Source organism: Zonotrichia leucophrys, chromosome 20 (assembly GCF_028769735.1).
Source record: "Zonotrichia leucophrys gambelii isolate GWCS_2022_RI chromosome 20, RI_Zleu_2.0, whole genome shotgun sequence".
Classification (NCBI taxonomy): domain Eukaryota; kingdom Metazoa; phylum Chordata; class Aves; order Passeriformes; family Passerellidae; genus Zonotrichia; species Zonotrichia leucophrys.
The window spans coordinates 3,713,485-3,732,043 of NC_088189.1; the positions used below are offsets into that span (position 1 = coordinate 3,713,485).

Sequence of the window (18,559 nt, forward strand, 5' to 3'; positions counted from 1 at the left end):
AAGTCCACTTATGCAGAGGACATCAAGGCAACTGGGAAACAAGAACCAGCAGGTTGGCAAAATCTGAGTCTTAAATCACATTAGAAACAGGTACTGCAATCTAGTTAGTCCATTGTTCTGCAAAGATGTGTCACTTGGCTTTCATAAAGCTATGCAGAATACAGGCAAGAAACAAAGAGCAGAACAAAACCTGAGTGCCTCACTGCAGGAAAAAACCTCTCAAAACCAAGACTACATGGCTCACAGATGAGCCACCAGTGTCATTTGCTTGAGATGATCATATTCATTAGGCAAATTAAATTCTGAATGAATTAATACTTCATTAGTTTCTCAGAAATTATGTTAAATAAAAATTAAATCCAGGCCCTCTCAGCAGCCTCTGCAGAAAGCAGCTGGCCTGCTGCACAGAGATCAGCCTAATTTGAGGGTATCTGCAAAAGCCATATTCTGGCCAGGCTACACTGCAGCCTTGTTCTGATCATCACTGGGAGTGGCTGCAGCACTTCCAAATACCACCCAGCTGGGGAAAAATCCTCCTTCTCAAGAGAAGGTTAAACAACCCAGGACTGATGTGGTAAGGGAAGTTTTATTTATGGGTGTAGTGCAGTTTAACTTACAGCAATGCCTTTATCAGCCTGTTTACACCGTGAAGGCAAAGGCAACAGGGAATGAATGGTGCGTGTGGAAATGCCAAGCTCAGGGGTGATGGGAGCAGGAGGCTCAGGGCCAGCAGGGAGTGGTGGTGGGGAGGGCCCAGCCCTGCAATGCTGGGACTTGCTGTGCACCAGCTGCAGGGACAGGAGCAGCTGCAAAAGGCAGGGAGATGCTCTGAGGGAGGTGTGTGCACAGAGCCAGGGCCTGCCTGAGCCTGGGAGCCACTGCCAGCTCCCACAGCTCTGCCTGCCCTTCCCCACTGCAGCCCCTCCTCGGCAGGGAACAGCCCTGAGGACAAGCACGGAGGTGGCACCAGGGGATCCTTTCCTGAGAGCGCTCCCCAAGGTTTTGTGTGGCAGCCTTGAGCTTTGGCAGTGACAGTTCGTGTTGTACCACAACAAATCAGGGCTGTAACTTCCAAACATGATGTTACATAATTGAATTTGTACATTTTATTCAGTTTTCAGAAGATCAGAATATTCTGTTCTATGTGAAATTTGCCAGCAAATTCTATTTGGATTTTCATGACCATAGCTAAACACAGGATCCTAAACAAAGTTAAGGAGGATCCCAGAAGGCTCTGGGGAAGAGCAGGCAGAATATAAGGATGACATTTTAAAACTCAAATCCTGCCTGTGTTTTCCTGTAAGTTAGCCTGTCTGCAGTGCTCAGTGTCACAGTGGCATCAAGTGACAAGTCATACTCCTCGCCTTGCCCAATTTAAAAAACAAAGGGAAACAGAATTACTGAAATACCACTTGCACAGGGAAGTTAATAAATTCCCAGAGGGGCTGCAAATCTGGTTTTTCAGACAATACAGTTTGCCACATTCTGTTAATCTGTCCAACAGATGTAACCACGTAGACCAGCTTTGCAGAGCACTGTGAGAGCTGCTGGTGAAAGAACTACAAAACTGATGATTATTGAGACCAGGGGACTCACACTCCTACAGACTTTTTGGGCCACATCTTTGAGCTGTCAATGGAATTTCTCATTTCACTCTGCACTGAGAGCAGGAACACTCTTTGCACCGAAAAACCAACAGATAACCTCAAGAGAAATTTTGAAAGAAGCAAAATATTAAAAGCAAATAAGAGTGCAGTAAAGAGCAGGGTTCAGAGCCTGCTGTGGCTCTGGCCAGCCAAGGTTGGTGAGAGTGTGAGGCCAGGCTGTTGGTCTGACTGTCCTGGAAAGTGCTGGGCCAGCAAGAGTGTGCACGAGAGAACAGAAAGCAGCCCAGCAATGGTGAAACGCTGTCTGCAGGCAGGGATCCCCATCCTCGGGAGGCTGTGTGGGTGAGTGACAGGCGAGAACTGGAAGGTGCTGCCTTGCCAGGGGAGCGTTCCCAGCGAGGTTCTGCAGCCTGGGAGCAGCTGTGCAGCCACACACAGCTCCCAGCAGGGCCTGCCTGTCCCAGCAGCAGCTGCAGCTCCACAAATTGCTGCCATTTAAGTTTTTCCTTCAGGGATTACACAGAGTGCTCAGAGAGTGCTGCATTTGCCTTGATTTACTACAGTAATTCAGAGAGATGCTCCTTGCCATCAAGCCTGACACTACAAAGAGTTTGCAAAAAGTGCCACAGCATGTCCCCTCCTGCCTGGAGCTGCTGGGCTAGGAGGTTCACAGCTCCATACCCCAGCTCTGGGGTAAATCCTCACTGCAAAGACCCCTTGCAGAGGTGTATTTGTCACCTCCCAGACTTTGCAGATTGCCAAAGTATGTACCTCCAGGTGGCAGGGAAGGATGTTCTCCAGACCTCACACCTATGGGGAAATTCCCAGCAGCTCACACCCATGGCAGGAGGGGCCACTCTCAAATCCCTCTCCATCCAGTGAGGGGGAGGAGGAGAATTGGCACACAGCTGCCAGCCCACACACACCAATACTTTGTCTGCTCTCTGCAAATCCAGCTGTGGTTTCTTCCAGTGACCCAAATCCCACAGCTGCACATTGCAGTGGCATCTGTTGTAAGGGCAACTGTTTGTGGATTAAGTGCACAGTACTGCAGGATCTTAGTGCAGCCCTGAGCATCCCAGCTGAGGCCAGGCCACACTGGGACACTTCCATCCATGGACAATATCTGTGTTTGCTGCACTCTGAAACAGAGCTAGAGCTGCAGACAGAACTGACATGTCTCCCTGTCATCCTGTCCCTGTCCTCACTGACTGCTATGGCTGGAATTGCACTCCTGGCTTCCCAGGAAATTGAGTCACGAGCCTACAGACATTTCATTTTGTACAGGGCACAAAGGTGGCTGACAAGGCAGCCCCAGCCTCCCTGGAGGAGAGCAGGCACGAACAATGTATTAGGGATTGTTCAGACAGTGAAGTAAAAACCTGGCTTTATTTTCTTACCTTTTCCCCTCTTTTCTTATTTTTTATCATAACCCAGTAAGCACCCAGAAGTATGCAACTGTCACTAGAACAGGAAAATCTCAAGTCAGTGGCAAAATCTCCCCCACCACTGGGCTGAGATTTGCCTCTGTCTGCTGCTTATTTCAGAGTCCCTCCTGCTGCTCATGCAGTTGCTATCAGAGTAGATTTTAGTATCACTTCAGCAGTAGATATGTAGCATTGCTTTTGGCTTTTTTGTTCTGTGGGAACACAGAGCTCCATTCCTATTTCAGGAGAGAAAAGAAAGGGGGGAAAAAAAGAAAGAAAATCTCTTGCTTTACAATGAAATGTTATTAACCATTTTCAGTGACCTGCACAATGTGACCAGGTCATACTCAGCACTTGGTTTCTGCTGAAGACCCTCCAGTTCCCATTTTCTCATTTTATACCCAGTGTGGATTTCTCCTCAGCCTTCAGCAGAGGAGGGGCACTGGGAGCTGCACCACTCGCTCTGTTATTTGAAGAGTGTGTTCTTTCAACACTTCGCCTTGCTGAGCTATTTTTAGCTTGAAAGTATTCCCCAAACCAGCTCTTTGCCCAGCTGCAAGGCAGAGCAGAAGTGAGAACAAGCTGCTGCTGATGAGAACAGTGCTGCTCACACTGACACTGCTGCTGAACAAGACACCCATCAAAGTGCAGACAGGGAACATGTCTTTGGCTGAACAGCCCATTGCACTTTTGTCACCCAAATAACTAAATATTGTAATTCTATCACAAACAGGACAGATCCACTCTCCAGCAGCTCTGTTAAACCACAGAGTGGGGAAGCAGGTGAAGGGAGATGATGCTCTGAAATAAGCAGTTATCACATTTAAACCCCATGTCAGCATGCTAGTTCTTGCATATTAACTCAGATGAAATTTAAAGCTGTTATTTTATGTTGGTCCCACAATGTGCAACAGCATCCTCCAAGAATCTTTATCTGAGTGTGGAGAGAGGTATGAAAGCAGAAGCCTGCTGAAGGTGGAGGAAGGATGCTCAGCAGCTGGGCTTTGAACTGGGCCCGGCCCTTCTCCCTCACACCTTGGGAAATGAGACACCCAAAGGTGAAATGCAGCAGGGCTTTACAGGTGGTGAGAACAGTGATTACCCTCAAGCCTTCTCCACTGAATCCTCTGGCACAGTTAGAGCCTGGCTGTGTTGTTGTTTCAGCCCACACAGTGCTCACAGCCCTGTGCAATAACAGACCTGTCACAGGGCAGGTCCTTCAGGGACAGTGGGTTGTGATACAAGGGTCATGCTGGGCAAGTCTGTGGTTTCTATTTCAGCTGAAATCTGAGCCCTTTGCAGGGCTCCTATCACAGAAATGATAATGATGGACAGTTGTAATTGCCTGGTAGATGAGTGACAACATAATTAACTGAACTCGTGCTGATTTGCAGCTTTGAAAATCCAGACAGAACTAAAGGCCAAACAAATAAATAGCACATGTAATTAAGGCAACATTTAAAGCCTCTGTGTTTATCTGCAGTTTTCTTATTTGGATGCAAAAAATAGTACATGATGGCACAGAGACACAAATATCAGGGGACTTTAAAGAAGGCAACTCACAACATTTACCAGACCAGCTCACCCTCTTCACACTGCTCTGAGCTCCCTACTGCCAGAGAAGCTCAGTAACTGCTCTTAGGATGACTCCAAGGGCTGGAGAACCTCTGCTTTGGGGTTGTTCAGCCTAGGGACAAGAAGCTTCTAAGGAGACAATGCTGGAACCTTCCAGGGATTAAAGCTGGTTATATAAAAAGAGGGAGAGCAACCTTTTGCATGGGCAGATAGTGATAGGTCAGGGGGGAATGGTTTTAAACTGAAGGAAGGTTGGGTTGGATCAGATATGAGCAAGAATATTTTTACATTGAGGGTGGTAAAACACTAGAACAGGTTACTCAGAGAGGTGGGGGATGTCCCATTCCTGGAAACATTCAGTGTCAGGCTGGATGAGGCTCTGAACAACCTGATCCTACTCGAAGATGTCCCTGCTCATCGCAGGGGCGTTGGACAAGATGCCTTTAAAGGTTCTTTCCACCTCAAACTATCCTGATTCTATGATCTCCCTGTTATGGGAAATGCTGGCACATCAATTCCCACTTTTTACACGATCCAGAATTACCTTGGGGTAAAAACAAGTTTGTGTCTCGGTGTCTGCCTTCTAATTTTGTACAGACAGTAACAGAGAAGTCCCTCCCACCACAGATTTACTACTACCCATAATTGTACATTGCAGGCAGGCACAGAGCAGTGCGTGGGTGACTCAAAGCCCTGGCACACATCCTCTCCACAGCTACTTATAGGAAGGATGAAAATAAACTTCTTGTTGAATTGAACATGATGTTCTGGTAACAGAGCTGCCTATTTAAGAGGCAGAGCCTCTGCCTCCTGATGGGCAGCAGACACAAGCAGCTTTATGAGAAGCAAAACCAGGGCACTCCCATTTCTCCTCCCTTTGCCGGGGCTGTGAGAGGGATCCTTCCCACCACCTCCCTTCCCAATTCATCTGCAAAACCACCTGACAAGAGGAACAATCAATGCAGTTGCTGCTGGATACAGCTCATTTACTGATGGCTGGATTGATTGCTCCCTTGTCAGTGCAGGGTCCACAGGCACATGCACGTGTCCAAGTCTACCCAGTTCACTCCTCCCTTTGGCGAGGATCATCACAATCACATGGACCTTACTAACACCAGCAACAGGAGTCCAAAGGGAAACTTTTGGCTTCAGCTACAAACCCATAAGAAATTCAGTTTTGTGGCAATTGTACACACAGATACTGTGCAACAGATTCTATGAAAAAACATATTTGGGAAACAGGAACACATTTTGGGGACAGATAAGAAACCACAGAAACCTGAGCTATTTTTCACTGGATTCTGCTTGAATGCTTGCTTGAGTCTGCCAGGGAGGTGAGATACAGACTAATAAGAGGAGTAGAAATGAAGGAGTGTCTGAGGTGTGGGAAGCACAGCCCCACATGCACACAGAGGCTGTACCTGTCCCAAATTGGCCGCTCATCAGCCAGTCTGTGCCCACACCTGCAAGCCCTCAGCCTGCTGTGGCTTTGGGATGGGATGCAGCTCCCACAAGGGACAAAGCAGACCCTGCTGAGGGTCCCTGTGAGGGCAGAGGACAGGGCAGCAGCTCCTGCTCCCAGGACACATCGATGCACTGGGTGCTGGGACATGCAGATCCTCAGCCTGCTGAGCGCTCAGTCACCTGTAACTGCCCAGTATGATCAGCCCTTGTGTAGCAGTGCTCCCAAGACATTCATTCCCTTCAATGAGAAGGAGAAATCTGGCAGCATGAAGCAAATAATGATCTCTGATCAGCAGTCAGAGGCACGTGTGCGAGTGGCTGTGTTCACAAACGTGACCCTGCTCCAGAGGGGATGAGCCATTTGTGGCTTTCCCCACAGCCCAAATCCACATCCACACTTGTGCTCATGTCCAGCAGGATCCTGGCAGGGCTCTGATGGCAGAGGGAAGGTGTTTTGCTGCAGTTATACACCACACATGCTCACCAAGGGAACAAGCCAGGCACCACAGCCCCCTGTGAGAGCAGAGGGAGCTCATGGACGTCACAGGATTCCCATGTGCACCTTGCACTGGGAAAACAAACACCTCGAGGCCATGTGCCAGCTGAGGTGCCCTGAGACCCAGCTGGCTGCACCTGCAGGGTGTTCTGGGGAGAGCCACAGGTGACTGAGCTAACTTGCAATGATCTGTTCCTCTCACCCACAGGAGGAACACTGGGAGAACACAGGAGCAAGCAAAGTCTTGGCTTTTAGAGATTATCATAAATACATGTTATCATCTCTCTGAGCCAAAATTACTGGAGAAAACATTCCAAAGGTAGCCTGAAAATACACCCAGAACACTCCCCAGGCTTCAAACCATTCAAGAATACCTGCTGCTGAAGGTTTATGCTCACTTCGCACAGAACAACAGTAACACAAAATCTTTGCTATTTTTCTGAACATGAGAAAGAGCTGTACATAAAAAACTGTATAACCATTCCCTTTTACCCCACACACTTGAGGTGATTACTTTAGTATTATGAGAAAAATGTTGGTGTCTGCCCAAACTTGGAGCACCTCTGACACATGTACAGCAATCTCTGAACTGCACCCAGACACCCCTTGCAGCAAAGTGACTCGGGTGCCTCCAGCTGTGCTCAGTTTCCCACAGGCAGCTGCAGTCACCTCTGAATGCTGCCAGTCCAGCTCCACTCACTGCTGCTCTTGGCATGCCTTGGTTTAACTAACAGGGAAACAAAATCCTGGACTAAGCACTCTTAGTATGAGACAAGGCAATTCCAGTGACACTTTGGGGGAAGCTGGACAGAGGTAGGAGCAGCCTGCAAGTAACTCCAGCATTTTCAAGCAAGGTTCAAGACATTCCCCAAAAGAGGTGGCCCCACATGTGCTCAGAGGGAGCACTCCTGCCTCACCCGGCAGCACAGAAATACCAAACCTAGGTTTTCATAACACCCAAGAACAGAAGAGCATTAATTGGCTGTTTTTCCCAGAAGCAAGAAATAGATATCCAAATCAGCTGAGAGGAAATCATTATGGTCACACAACACAAGTGGTGGACTATGTAAGTGCTCCCCACGGAGCTCACAGTCACCTTGCTGAGGTGAGTCCACGTGGAGCTGTGAGTCCCTGAGTGAAAAAAGAACAGAAATGAAAAGCACAAGACTCACCCAGCCACGACCACGCTGTGTTGCAGCAGTGCTGGAGCCTCCTGTCCACCTCGGGCACTCCCAGCCATGGCTGCTGGGCAGCACAGGAGCCAGGCTGGCCCTGGGTGAGCTCTCCTCAGCCAGGAGCAGGGATTTCACTGGATCCACAGGAAACGAGGCAGGACTGATTCAAAATCACCTGTACCATACAAAATCCTCTCTCTGCAAAGCCCATGGGGACCATCCATAATTACTGAGGGCTCAGGTTTTAGCCCTCACCAAGGCTCCTTCATGGCAGGTGCGTGTTTCATCCTCCAGAGCCTCACACCGGAGTAATTCTCCCCTGCTCTGCAGTCTGCTGGTCATTGTTATTCAGCTGGAGTTTGTTTCCTTTAAATATGAGATGTGAGCATCCTGTCTGGCTGCTCAGTCCCTCCATGCTCTGTTCTGTGCTCCCTGTGGTGTGAAGGGAGCCATGGCCATGGTGTCCCCAGACCCGGTGTCCCTGAGGTGCGGCAGCGTTCCGGAGGCCGTGGCTCCCTCAGGGATGGACAGTCCCTTCTGAGGAAACTCACTGAGCCCTGAACACAGGGGGTGCTTCTGCCAGAGACAGGATTTCACAGCTATCAGCATCAGGGAAAACATGAAATAAATATCCGGAACAGAGCACCTGTTGCTCGGAGCCCACAGTACGCACAGGCCAGCTTATCTGAGGGGAGGACAAACTCACCCAAAATGGTTTCTTGCATTAAAGCTCCTTCAGGAGGGGTGTGGATTCTGACAGGGGTGATCTGGGCTCTGCCAGGAGCTCTCAGAAGATGTGTCCTTGTCTCACTCTGGTGGGCCCTGAAGGTGTTCCTGGGGCTGAGGGGCCCCCACAGAGCAGCTCAGGCAAGGTGGGCTCTGCCCTGCAGCAGCCATGGGGGCCTCGCTCTGAGGGATGAGCAGACAAAGCAGGAAAGTCACTCCACAAGTGGTAATGTGTCACAATTGAGATGGCCACGACACCCAGAGTATCCTCACACAATTTCAGAAGGTTTCAACCCATACAGAGAACCACCACACCACTTCAGAAGGCTGCAAGCATCTGCCCTTCTTGTCCTTCAGCCCACCCTTTTATACCCCTCCTGTTAATGCATTGCACCTGTGTGCCCTCTGCTCCCTTCGTGATTGGTCAGTGCCCCTGGGCACTCCATGGCTCGTTGCTGCCAATGCTGCTCACCTGCTGCTCACAGCTGTGCCCATCCCAATGACCCCAAACTGTGTGTCACACACAGCCCCATCCCAATGCCCACACACTGTGTGCCACACACAGTCCCACCCAGTCACCAAAAACTCTGTGCCACACACGGCCCCATCCCAATGACCCCAAACTGTGTGCCACACACAGTCCCATCCCAGCCACCATGAACTGTGTACCATACACAGCCCCATCCCAATGCCCACAAACTGTGTGTCACACACAGCCCCATCCCAGCCACCACAAACTGTGTGCCACACACAGCCCCATCCCAATGACCCCAAACTGTGTGCCACACACGGCCCCATCCCAATGCCCACAAACTGTGTGCCACACACAGCCCCATCCCAATGCCCACAAACTGGGTGCCTGCAGTTAAGTCCTGCAGAAAGGGGATCTGGAGCCCTGAGTGACCCTGGGCCACTCCAGCCCCTGTCACTGTCAGGGCACATGGAGCCCTTCCCCTTCAGCAGCATCCCAGGCCCAGCCACCCCACAGCAGCTCAGGAAGGAAGTGAAAGTTGTTTCTGGGCACAGAGAGGCTTCTCCTGAACAGCAGAAATAACAAATAGACCTGAAATGTCCCCAGACCTTGATAACAACATTGTCAGAGGTTTTTGCCACTTCTCCTTTGATTGTGACTCTCCTTGTACTTGGTGTTTTCACTCTATCCCCACCTTCCTGAAACCCTGTTAGAAATTTATTTTTAACCAAAGTCTGTGTCTAGTCTTGTGACTGTGACGCAACGTTGGGAAGTGTGGTCTGTGTCTCTGAAAAACCCAGGATAAACCCTGCAGGGCTCTCATGTGCACATATTGCTGTGTCTGTCTGCACCTTTTCCTTCTGCTGGGAGTAAAGCTGAGGGTGTGCACAGAAAAATGGGCACTTAAATGTATTTATCAAAGCCAAAAGGGAAATGGGGTTTAAATAATCAACCATAATACATGTTATATATAAATACAAAGCATTCACACAGAATCACAGAATAGTCATATACTTTTGCATTCTCATTCTGTTAGGCTTTTAATCTCCCAGTTTAAAAGGGGCCTCTGAAATCTAATGTACAGATTTGGGAGAATCTATCAATCTCACCTGGCAGGGCTGTAATTAAGAATGGCTGAGAGAAGCATATGAGCAGCAGGTCAGGTGGACTTTCATTTGCCTCACTCTCCAAGTAAGGCATTCTTCCCTGATTTATATTACAAAATGCACTTTGTCTGTTTCAAACAAAACCTAGCTGGACTTGTGTAATTTCTGAGACATGCAGGGAGGAGTCCAAGGGTAGCAGGAATTTTAAATACATGTTTAAAGCCTTTAGTTTCAGCATCATTCCTGTTTCAGTTGGGATTATTGCAACTTCTGCTGCTGGAGTATCTGACCCAGAGGTCAGGAGAAAAGCCTTAGGTCATAGACAGCATTAGGAAAGGAGAGTGAGAGTTAGGTGTAGGTGTTCCTGCACAAGAGCTCATCTGTCTCAGTTTTCTGTTGGTGTGAATTTGGTGCAGTTGTTGTGATACTTCCTGTTGCCAAAGATGAGAGTTTTTTCAGAGAATTTAATTAAAAAAGGGTGAAGAGATGTTGGTCTGATAACATATGACCACAGAGTTGATGTGGAAGGTACATTGGGTGGGGCTCACAAAACAAGGAAAGATTAGAATTAGGTGATTTTACTGGGTTTTTTTTTTTGCAGTGTGTTAACAATTACTTCATTTTTCCATATTTGATAAATCATAGACCCTGCTACAGCACGGCTTTAAAATTATTCATTTATATACCCAGCAGAGGAACAACCGCAGCAGTTTGCAGTGTGGTCCCTGCTCTGAGTATTTCTTTGTGTCTGTAACTTCATCTCTGGCTTGGCAACATCTGCTGGGAGCAGAGGATGAGAATCCTCAGCGCTGCCAGATCGCAGGCTGGGAGGCATCGGGAGCTCTTTCCGATCTGCTGGCTGCATTGTGACATGAAAACCCTCAAATGCAGACTCTGTGTGTGTCTGTGTGTGTCTGTGTGTGTCTGCGTGCCTGTCTGTATGTCTATGTGTGTCTGTGTGTGTCTCTGTGTCTGTGTCCGTGTGTCTGTGTGTGTGTGTGCCTGCCCAGGGGAGGGCTCCCATTACCTGAGATCCTCTGCAGATCTGCCGGTGCCTCCTCGTGGGGGAGGCTCATTTAGTATGCGCAATAAAATCGCTGTGGCACCGATCATCTGATTGGGAGAGTCAATCCTGAGGCAGCACTACTGAAAAGGGGAGGTGGAACCAAGACACTCCGTGCAGACAGCCGGGCTGTGAGCAGCACACGAATTGCACTCAGCAGGCAGAGCAGAGCTGGGGCATCGGGGCTGCTGCCTGAAAATCACAGCAAAGCTTCATTTCTGCCCAGGCTGCCCCTGTCAGGATGCGCTGCTGGTGTGATAGAGAGAAGGAAATGTGCTGCTGTGTGTGATTAGAAGGTGAAGGCAGTGATAGAGGCAGAAGATCTCTGTGAAACTCCTTTGATAACCACCTTGAGAGTGAATTTTACCTCTGGAGTGCTGGTTCCAGCTGACTGTCTGGAAAGTGTCATGAAAAGGATGCAGGTTCCGAGGAAGCGTTTCGCTGACAGCAGAGCAAACTAGAGGAGAACTTTTACCTGCATTCCTGGCATTAAGGAAAAATAATATAAGAAAGAATTCTCTGCCAGGATTCTTTTTTTTTTTTCCTTCTTCACGAGTCCTGGAGAGAGATTTTGTACACACCAACCAGAAGTCAGAATTCTACAGACTTTCCAAAGAACAGGCATGGTACAAAATGTGATTTTGGTGTTTTTCCGCAGGCGACTCAGCCAAAGACCCGCTGTTGAGGAGCTAGAAAGAAGGAATATACTGAAACGTGAGTACTTTTTTTTCTTAAAGTATTTTATAGATGTCTGCTGAAATTAATGATTGCATTTCCAGAACATATTATTTTGAAATAGATAAATTAATTCGCTGGGATCATTTCCTGTACCTACAAGTTTTAATTTTCACAAAGCTTGCAATTTGAGCACAAAAAGAACCGTTCAGATTCAAGCTTTCAAATAATTTTCATTCTGATTCCACTGTTACTGGTGTCTGAGAGGGGAATACAATCTGAGTGTCACAGTGCCGTGAGAATTGGAGTGACATTTTTCAAGACATGGATTTTCAGGGCACACACTGAATAGCACTGTCAGTGGAGTGGCTGGGGGAAGATCCTTGCAGAGATGTGATTCTGTCCAGCTCTGTTTGCTCATGTCACTGCAGATCTGCCAAGTCAAAGATCAGATACCAGAGATACCAGAATTAATAGAGGGACAGTCCCAGGCCTGGGACTGGTGCTGCCACAGGGGAGTGTTCTCAGCATCTCTCAAATTCAGGCAAAACTTGCAGCTCTTTTCCTGAATGTTTCCAAGGGATCACACAAGTGATGAACATAATCCCTTCCCTTAAAACTGCTGAATTAGGGGAAGGTGAGAGTCAGCTTTGAAATTGTCTCCACTATGGATCTCAAAAGGGGAAATCCATTTGCTATTTAGTCTCTTTAATGTCGAGAGACAAAACCCAGAGTGATGTGAACGATAGGTTGTCATTAAACAAGCATAAAACATAAAGCCACAGAAATGTCACACAAGCAGTGCTGCCCACACTGTTAGAGTTGTATTTAATCATCAGATTGTAATTCACTAGGAAAAAGTCATCAGCATTGCATTACCTAAAATTTTGTATCTCAAAAACTTTCTTAGTGATTTCTAGGGAGAAACCATATGCTCCTGCCACTGAAGTTATTTGGGATTTCATTTCATTTTTCACACAAAGGGGTTCCACAGGCAGCCTGTATTTGCAGTGTTTTCTGTGCAGTTCCAATGCACAGATCACACACAGTAAAATGAGCTCTGTTTTACATGTGCACAGCTTGAGGAGGAAAGGAAACCCTCTTTGCAATATGGGTGGGTGAACTTGGCCAAACTTCACCAGAGAGGCAGGAAAATGCAGTAACCCAAGATCCTGAACTATGTGGAGACAGATTTTCAAGAGTCAGTAACTAAAATCTCTGAAAATCTGTTTCTTTGGGTTTTTTCCCTGGCTAAGAAAAAGCTGATCTCCACTGAAAAAATCTGTTCCTTTATGTTTACTTTTTTGAAGTGTGCTGGTTACATCCTTAATCTGGGTTAAACTGACCAGTTTTAATAATAAAAAAGTTTGAATACATTCATATAATGAGCTTAGAGAGAGATAAAGCAGAAAGAAGATAAAGCAGAATTAAAGATACTTCCTGAATACCAGCTAAACATACTGGTCTAGATTTGTATCTCATTTAAAGAGCTCCCAGCATGGAGCAAATTTATTGACTTCTGTTGAGTTGCTCAGGCTTTATTCAGGTTCAGCTGGGATCAGAACCACTTCCATTTTATTTACCTCTGCCATTATAATAAAAGCTGAGTATCCTGCATAGCTGTAGCAGTATAAAAGCCCTTCAGTGAAATCCCCACGACCTCCTCCAGGTGTAATAAGGGTTTGTGCAATTTTGTGCATTTCCCACCATCTTTGATGTTCATGATTGGTACTGCTGGCAGAAGTTCTTTTATGGACTCAGAATTCACATTTGTACAACTCTGGTAAAAAAAGAGAAGCATATTGCAAAGTACAACTACTGTCACTTTAAAGCAAATCTCAGCAAGATTTCAAACTGATTTCTTATCTCCTTTAGGGAGTTGTTTCTAAGATAAAAGTAATACTTAAAAAGCAGACTTAAAGCCAGCACTTTCTTACAATTTTGTTGATTTTCCAAGTCCTTTAATCATAGAAACTCTGCTGGCTTCCCACCAAGCATGAAAAGCAAATGAATAAAATCACAGCCCAGGTGTCAGATGTGTCCTTGCTGAACAGAAAGCTGAACTCAAGCCAAGAAGGCGTCTCTTGAGCCCCACTGTGAGGTCCCTGTGAACCCAAGGAGATGCTTCAGTGTCACACAGAGCTCAGAATGAGTTCCAGCTCTGCACAGGCCCCCTCAGCACTGGGAGTGTCTCTGCTGAGATTTACAGAACCAGCCCTCAGCAATGAATGGAGCTGTGTGGGCAGAAGGATGGTGATGGGAAAAGCCTCTCTGGGCTGGCTGAGTAATAATCCTGAGTTTTAGAATCCCTTTGCCAGCATTTCATACCAAATCTCAAGTTTGTTTTCTTCTTTTTTTTGTAAAAGAACTATTTCTTTTATGTCTTGAAGTTGGAAATAAGCACTGAACCCAAGTGAATAGAAATAAGTTACTAGACGTTTATATTTGGAAAAGTATTTTTTGATCAGAAAGGTGTATTTTTGGCCTTTCTTTGGGAATTAGAATCATAGAATCACAGAAGGGTTTGGATTGGAAGGAACCTTAAAAATCATGTTGTTCCAGCCTCTGCCATGGGCAGGAACCCTTTCCACTGGACCAATCTCCCTCTAAGGCTTCCAGGGATGGAGCAGCCACAGCTTCTCTGGGCACTTCTTTCACTGCATATGACATCATATCTTTAAAAGGCACTACACCACAGAAAATTATCTATTTTTAATTTTTAAAAAAAAACAAAATAGGAAGATCTACTGTAAAATGGGTGAATTAAACCTGAATGAATAGCTTCTTGCAGATGTCTCTATATCCAAGAATACACTCTACTTTTGAAAGCCTGTTCTCCTTTTACACTCCTTTCAGTTGCAGACTGAAATAGCTGCTCATCCCTGACACAGCACTAATTTTAGCTGACCTGTTCTCTTTACATTTTGTGCCTTGCCACTGAACTATAATGCAGCACATTATAGCATTTTAAATTCATTTGATTCACATTTCTAGCCTAGCCAGGTGGAGCTGTGGACTTCTGTGTTATTTTAAATAGATTTGATTGCATCTCAGTGTCATCTAATGAGCGCAAAAATCAGGGAGAAAAAATGCTTCATTGTTAAAAATATCTTGGAAATCCATCTGCAGCGCTAGTGGGTTTTGGAGGCATAGTAGAAATCACGTGTGTACTTTAAAACTGGAAATATCTAATGCAAGAGGTTTAATAAACCTCAGAGTAGTACCCAGAGAATCCCTGAATGGTTAAACCTTTTTCTCTGGCTCTGCAGCTTTGTTCAGGTCACGGGCTCACGCCTTAATTTAGTAACAGCTAGTACTGGGAATAGAAACGCCATTAACTCCTTTCCTAAGGCAGGGGATCTATTTCTCACTGTTACAGCACTCCGGGCTATTTTTAGAGGCAGTGTGTAGGAGTTCTCACGGCTGGAATGTTAATAGGCACAACACACAAAGGCAGGGGCTGAGCTAGAGCTCTGCACAGGAGCCTGGCAGGAGGAAGGGGTCTCATGTCAGGGACAGCCAAGGTGCCAGCCAGCGCCAGGGCTGATGCAGCCTGAGGGACAGGGCTGAGGGCAGAACGGGCTCTCCCTGGAGCTGCTGAGCCTCTGACAGCGTGAATGGCTCCAGCAGTATGGGGAGTAAAAAAGGATGATTGATCAGCTATGGAGTGTGTTGATTTTCCTTCTGAAGCTGATGCGAGTGCGGCGTTGGTGTGGCTGTTTCATTAAATCCCCGTGGAGTTCCAAGCTGGCACTGGCACCAGCACGGTGTCCTCACGGGGAGGTGACTCTGTGCTCCAGCTCACACCAGAGATGCACTGAATTTCCAAAACACACAACTGCCAGCTGCTCATTGGGCTCTGCTCGTCATTGCCTGGGACCTGGGAAAACACCAAACTTCCTCATGAGGAAAGTCATCTTCTTTTTTATATTCTCCGCAGAACGAAATGATCAAACGGAACAGGAGGAGAGGAGGGAAATCAAGCAGAGACTGACAAGAAAGGTAAAATCTTGCAATACTTGCTATTAGCTTTTAGAAATTTAGCAAAATTACTATAATATCACCCAGCCATAGAGGTTGTTATTACACAGAACCTCCCTTAATATGCATCCTCCTCAGCAGTGTCTGGTAGCAGTGTCTGGCAATATCAATTATAGACATACCTACCTTATCCCAGCTAGATGAAATTGAGTAGAATATTTGCATATAAATTTACTCAGAAAATGGGTATTATGGCATATTTGTCAGCTCCATTGCTGGTAAAGGACTTTTTCACTCTTTGTAGCAGAGCTGCCTCCTTGCTGAACACCAGGTCTGCTCCCATAGTACATTTCTTTTTGCATTTAAAATATTCTCATCATAAGAACGAGATCTTGTTGTTCTGTTCTTGGAAATCCCTAATGGAATTACAGACCAATATGCTGATAACTTGTTCAGGCTTGACTGAAATTCTTACAGAGGGTCTAGTGCTGAGAATCTCACACAGACAATCTGCCTCTGCCTGTAGTAGAACATCCTCCAGCATCCAGAATTATCCAGAGATCATAACAAATCCATCATGATTCCTTTACATTTTGAAATATTTTATCAATCTCTGGGTTAAGATATTTTCTTCTTTTGTCCATGATAAAGGCACTGTGCTGTAGCTCCATTTAAACCATTATTACTCTGCTAGCAGTTCTCCAAATGGTGAAATATTTCCCTGGAGTTTCCAAGGGTTGGGTGATTTTCCATATTTGTAGATGCACACTGAGCCAAGATGAAAAGAAGCAAATATTGCATTTTTTACTGACTCACTTGTTACTCACCCTGGTTTTATTTCACAAAACTTCTGAATACAGCTTAACCAGAGACCTACAGTTGATGAACTGAGAGACAGAAAGATCCTGATTCGATTCAGTGATTATGTGGAAGTGGCAAAAGCACAGGACTACGACAGGAGAGCAGATAAACCATGGACACGACTGTCAGCAGCAGACAAGGTACTGACAAACCACAAGGTTCTGCTTTCTCCTTGCTTGGTAATGATACATCACATTCCCAACAGACTTGAACCTCTGCAACATTTCAGCTCTGTAAACTTTACAATGATTTTTTATGTTGAAATCACTCAAAAGTCATAAAAAAAGCCTTTTTAGTACTCGAAAGGCTTCTACCCACCCACCCAAAAAGGTGGATACAATATTTGGGCTCCAAATCAAAGCCATTTCCAGCCAATAGAGTATTAACCTTTATTCTCAGACTGGAAGTTTTGTCCCACACATGCAAAAATCTCCTCTCCTGTTTCCTGTGAATGCTCAAGGAGGCACAGGACCCACATTCTCCTGAGCATGAACTCTCATTTTGTCCCATCACATACCTGCCACGTGGCTGATTCACAGCCCAATTTAAGTGTCACATTTAGAGGCTTGAGTAGTAAGAACAGTTCACCATGATTCCAGCAAGAACATTGGGAGGTTTCAGGAGCAGGATGCTGAGACAGTTACTGGGAAATGGCAAACACAGCACTGTTAACATGGCTTTGTGCTGAGACCTCAAAAACTTTGGTTTCCATCCCAGTGTCTCCCCAGTAAGGGACAAATGGGTTTAGAGGATTCATAGAAAAGGAACAGAGCACTTCTACTCCTGCAGCTGCTCTCCCAAGCTCTCTAAAATGGTGAATAAACTGTTCCATAGTAATCAACAGAATAAGGATTTTGTATTTTCCTTGAATGTACCTTTACTGCAATTAGACTTTTCCTGGTTTTACTGTGTCAATGCTCATGTTTCAATTAACAAGGCAGCTCAAAGAAAGTGACAGTTCTGCTCATACTGGTGGCACACATCAGGAACTCAGGGTCAGAGCTGCACCTCTGCATTGGGGACTGAAAAATGGATCAATTTCTTGGCAGCTTCTCCTAATCTTTAATAAATTTTAACTGGAGTCTTATTAAATGTGAGACAGCCATCTCTGAGGTGTTATTCTGTCAGAATTGCTTCTAGACAGCAGTGACCCTGTCAGCAATCAATAACAAATGAGAAGCATTGTGTCACCAATCCATATAACCCAAATATTCAGCATTTCTGCCAGCACAAGAGTGCTCTGCTATACCCAGTACTTGGTTTATCTACCTCAGAAAACTGCTCTGCTCTGCTCTGGGGTTTTGCTCACAAACACAACATTATTTGTTCATGTTTTTCTCTTTTCAATTCCTAGGCAGCAATTCGGAAGGAGCTGAATGAATACAAAAGTAATGAAATGGAGGTTCATGCATCCAGCAAACATTTGACAAGGTCAGTTTTCCGGCTGTTTATCTCTGCTGCCTGCTAAAAGCTCTGACTCCTTGACTCCTGAACCTGTAGACTGCATTCTTATGTGCTGGATGTGGGAGAATATGCAAAGGAAGGTTAATATTAAAAGAAAATTGGAGCATTTCTCTTCCTGAAGAGAACTCAATTTTCTGATTTTTTGGGGGCTTTTATTAGCACATACCAAGAAACCTGCAAACATTCTCCAGAGCATCCCTCAGCTGGCATTCCTTGCACCAAAGATTTAAAGATAGGACAAAAAAAATAAAGTATATGACACAGAAAACAATATGATTTTTTAAAGTAGAACAACATAATACACTGTTTAAAGATCTCTGAATTAAATGTACTTGAGTCTGCAGCCTTATCACAAACACTGAAAATTCCCTGCTCAGAAATACAGAACTGCACTGACCGTAACAGGCAGTGCCCAGGGGTAATGCCTTTGTTCTAATTGGATTTGTTCTAAAGATTCAGCCTGGGGA

The 18,559-nt window shown here is 45.9% G+C and overlaps 1 protein-coding gene across 4 annotated transcripts in view; it reads left to right on the forward strand.

Annotated features, from left to right (window-relative positions):
- The window catches only part of PHACTR3 (phosphatase and actin regulator 3), a 99,267-nt gene that overhangs the window by 79,138 nt on the left and 1,570 nt on the right, over positions 1–18,559 (forward strand). For all 4 annotated transcript variants that reach the window (XM_064730349.1, XM_064730348.1, XM_064730351.1 and 1 more), the window contains exons 9-12: positions 11,770–11,825; positions 15,727–15,788; positions 16,628–16,768; positions 17,983–18,059. In XM_064730349.1, the coding sequence (XP_064586419.1) occupies positions 11,770–11,825; positions 15,727–15,788; positions 16,628–16,768; positions 17,983–18,059 (336 nt within the window). The remainder of the gene's footprint in view (positions 1–11,769; positions 11,826–15,726; positions 15,789–16,627; positions 16,769–17,982; positions 18,060–18,559) is intronic.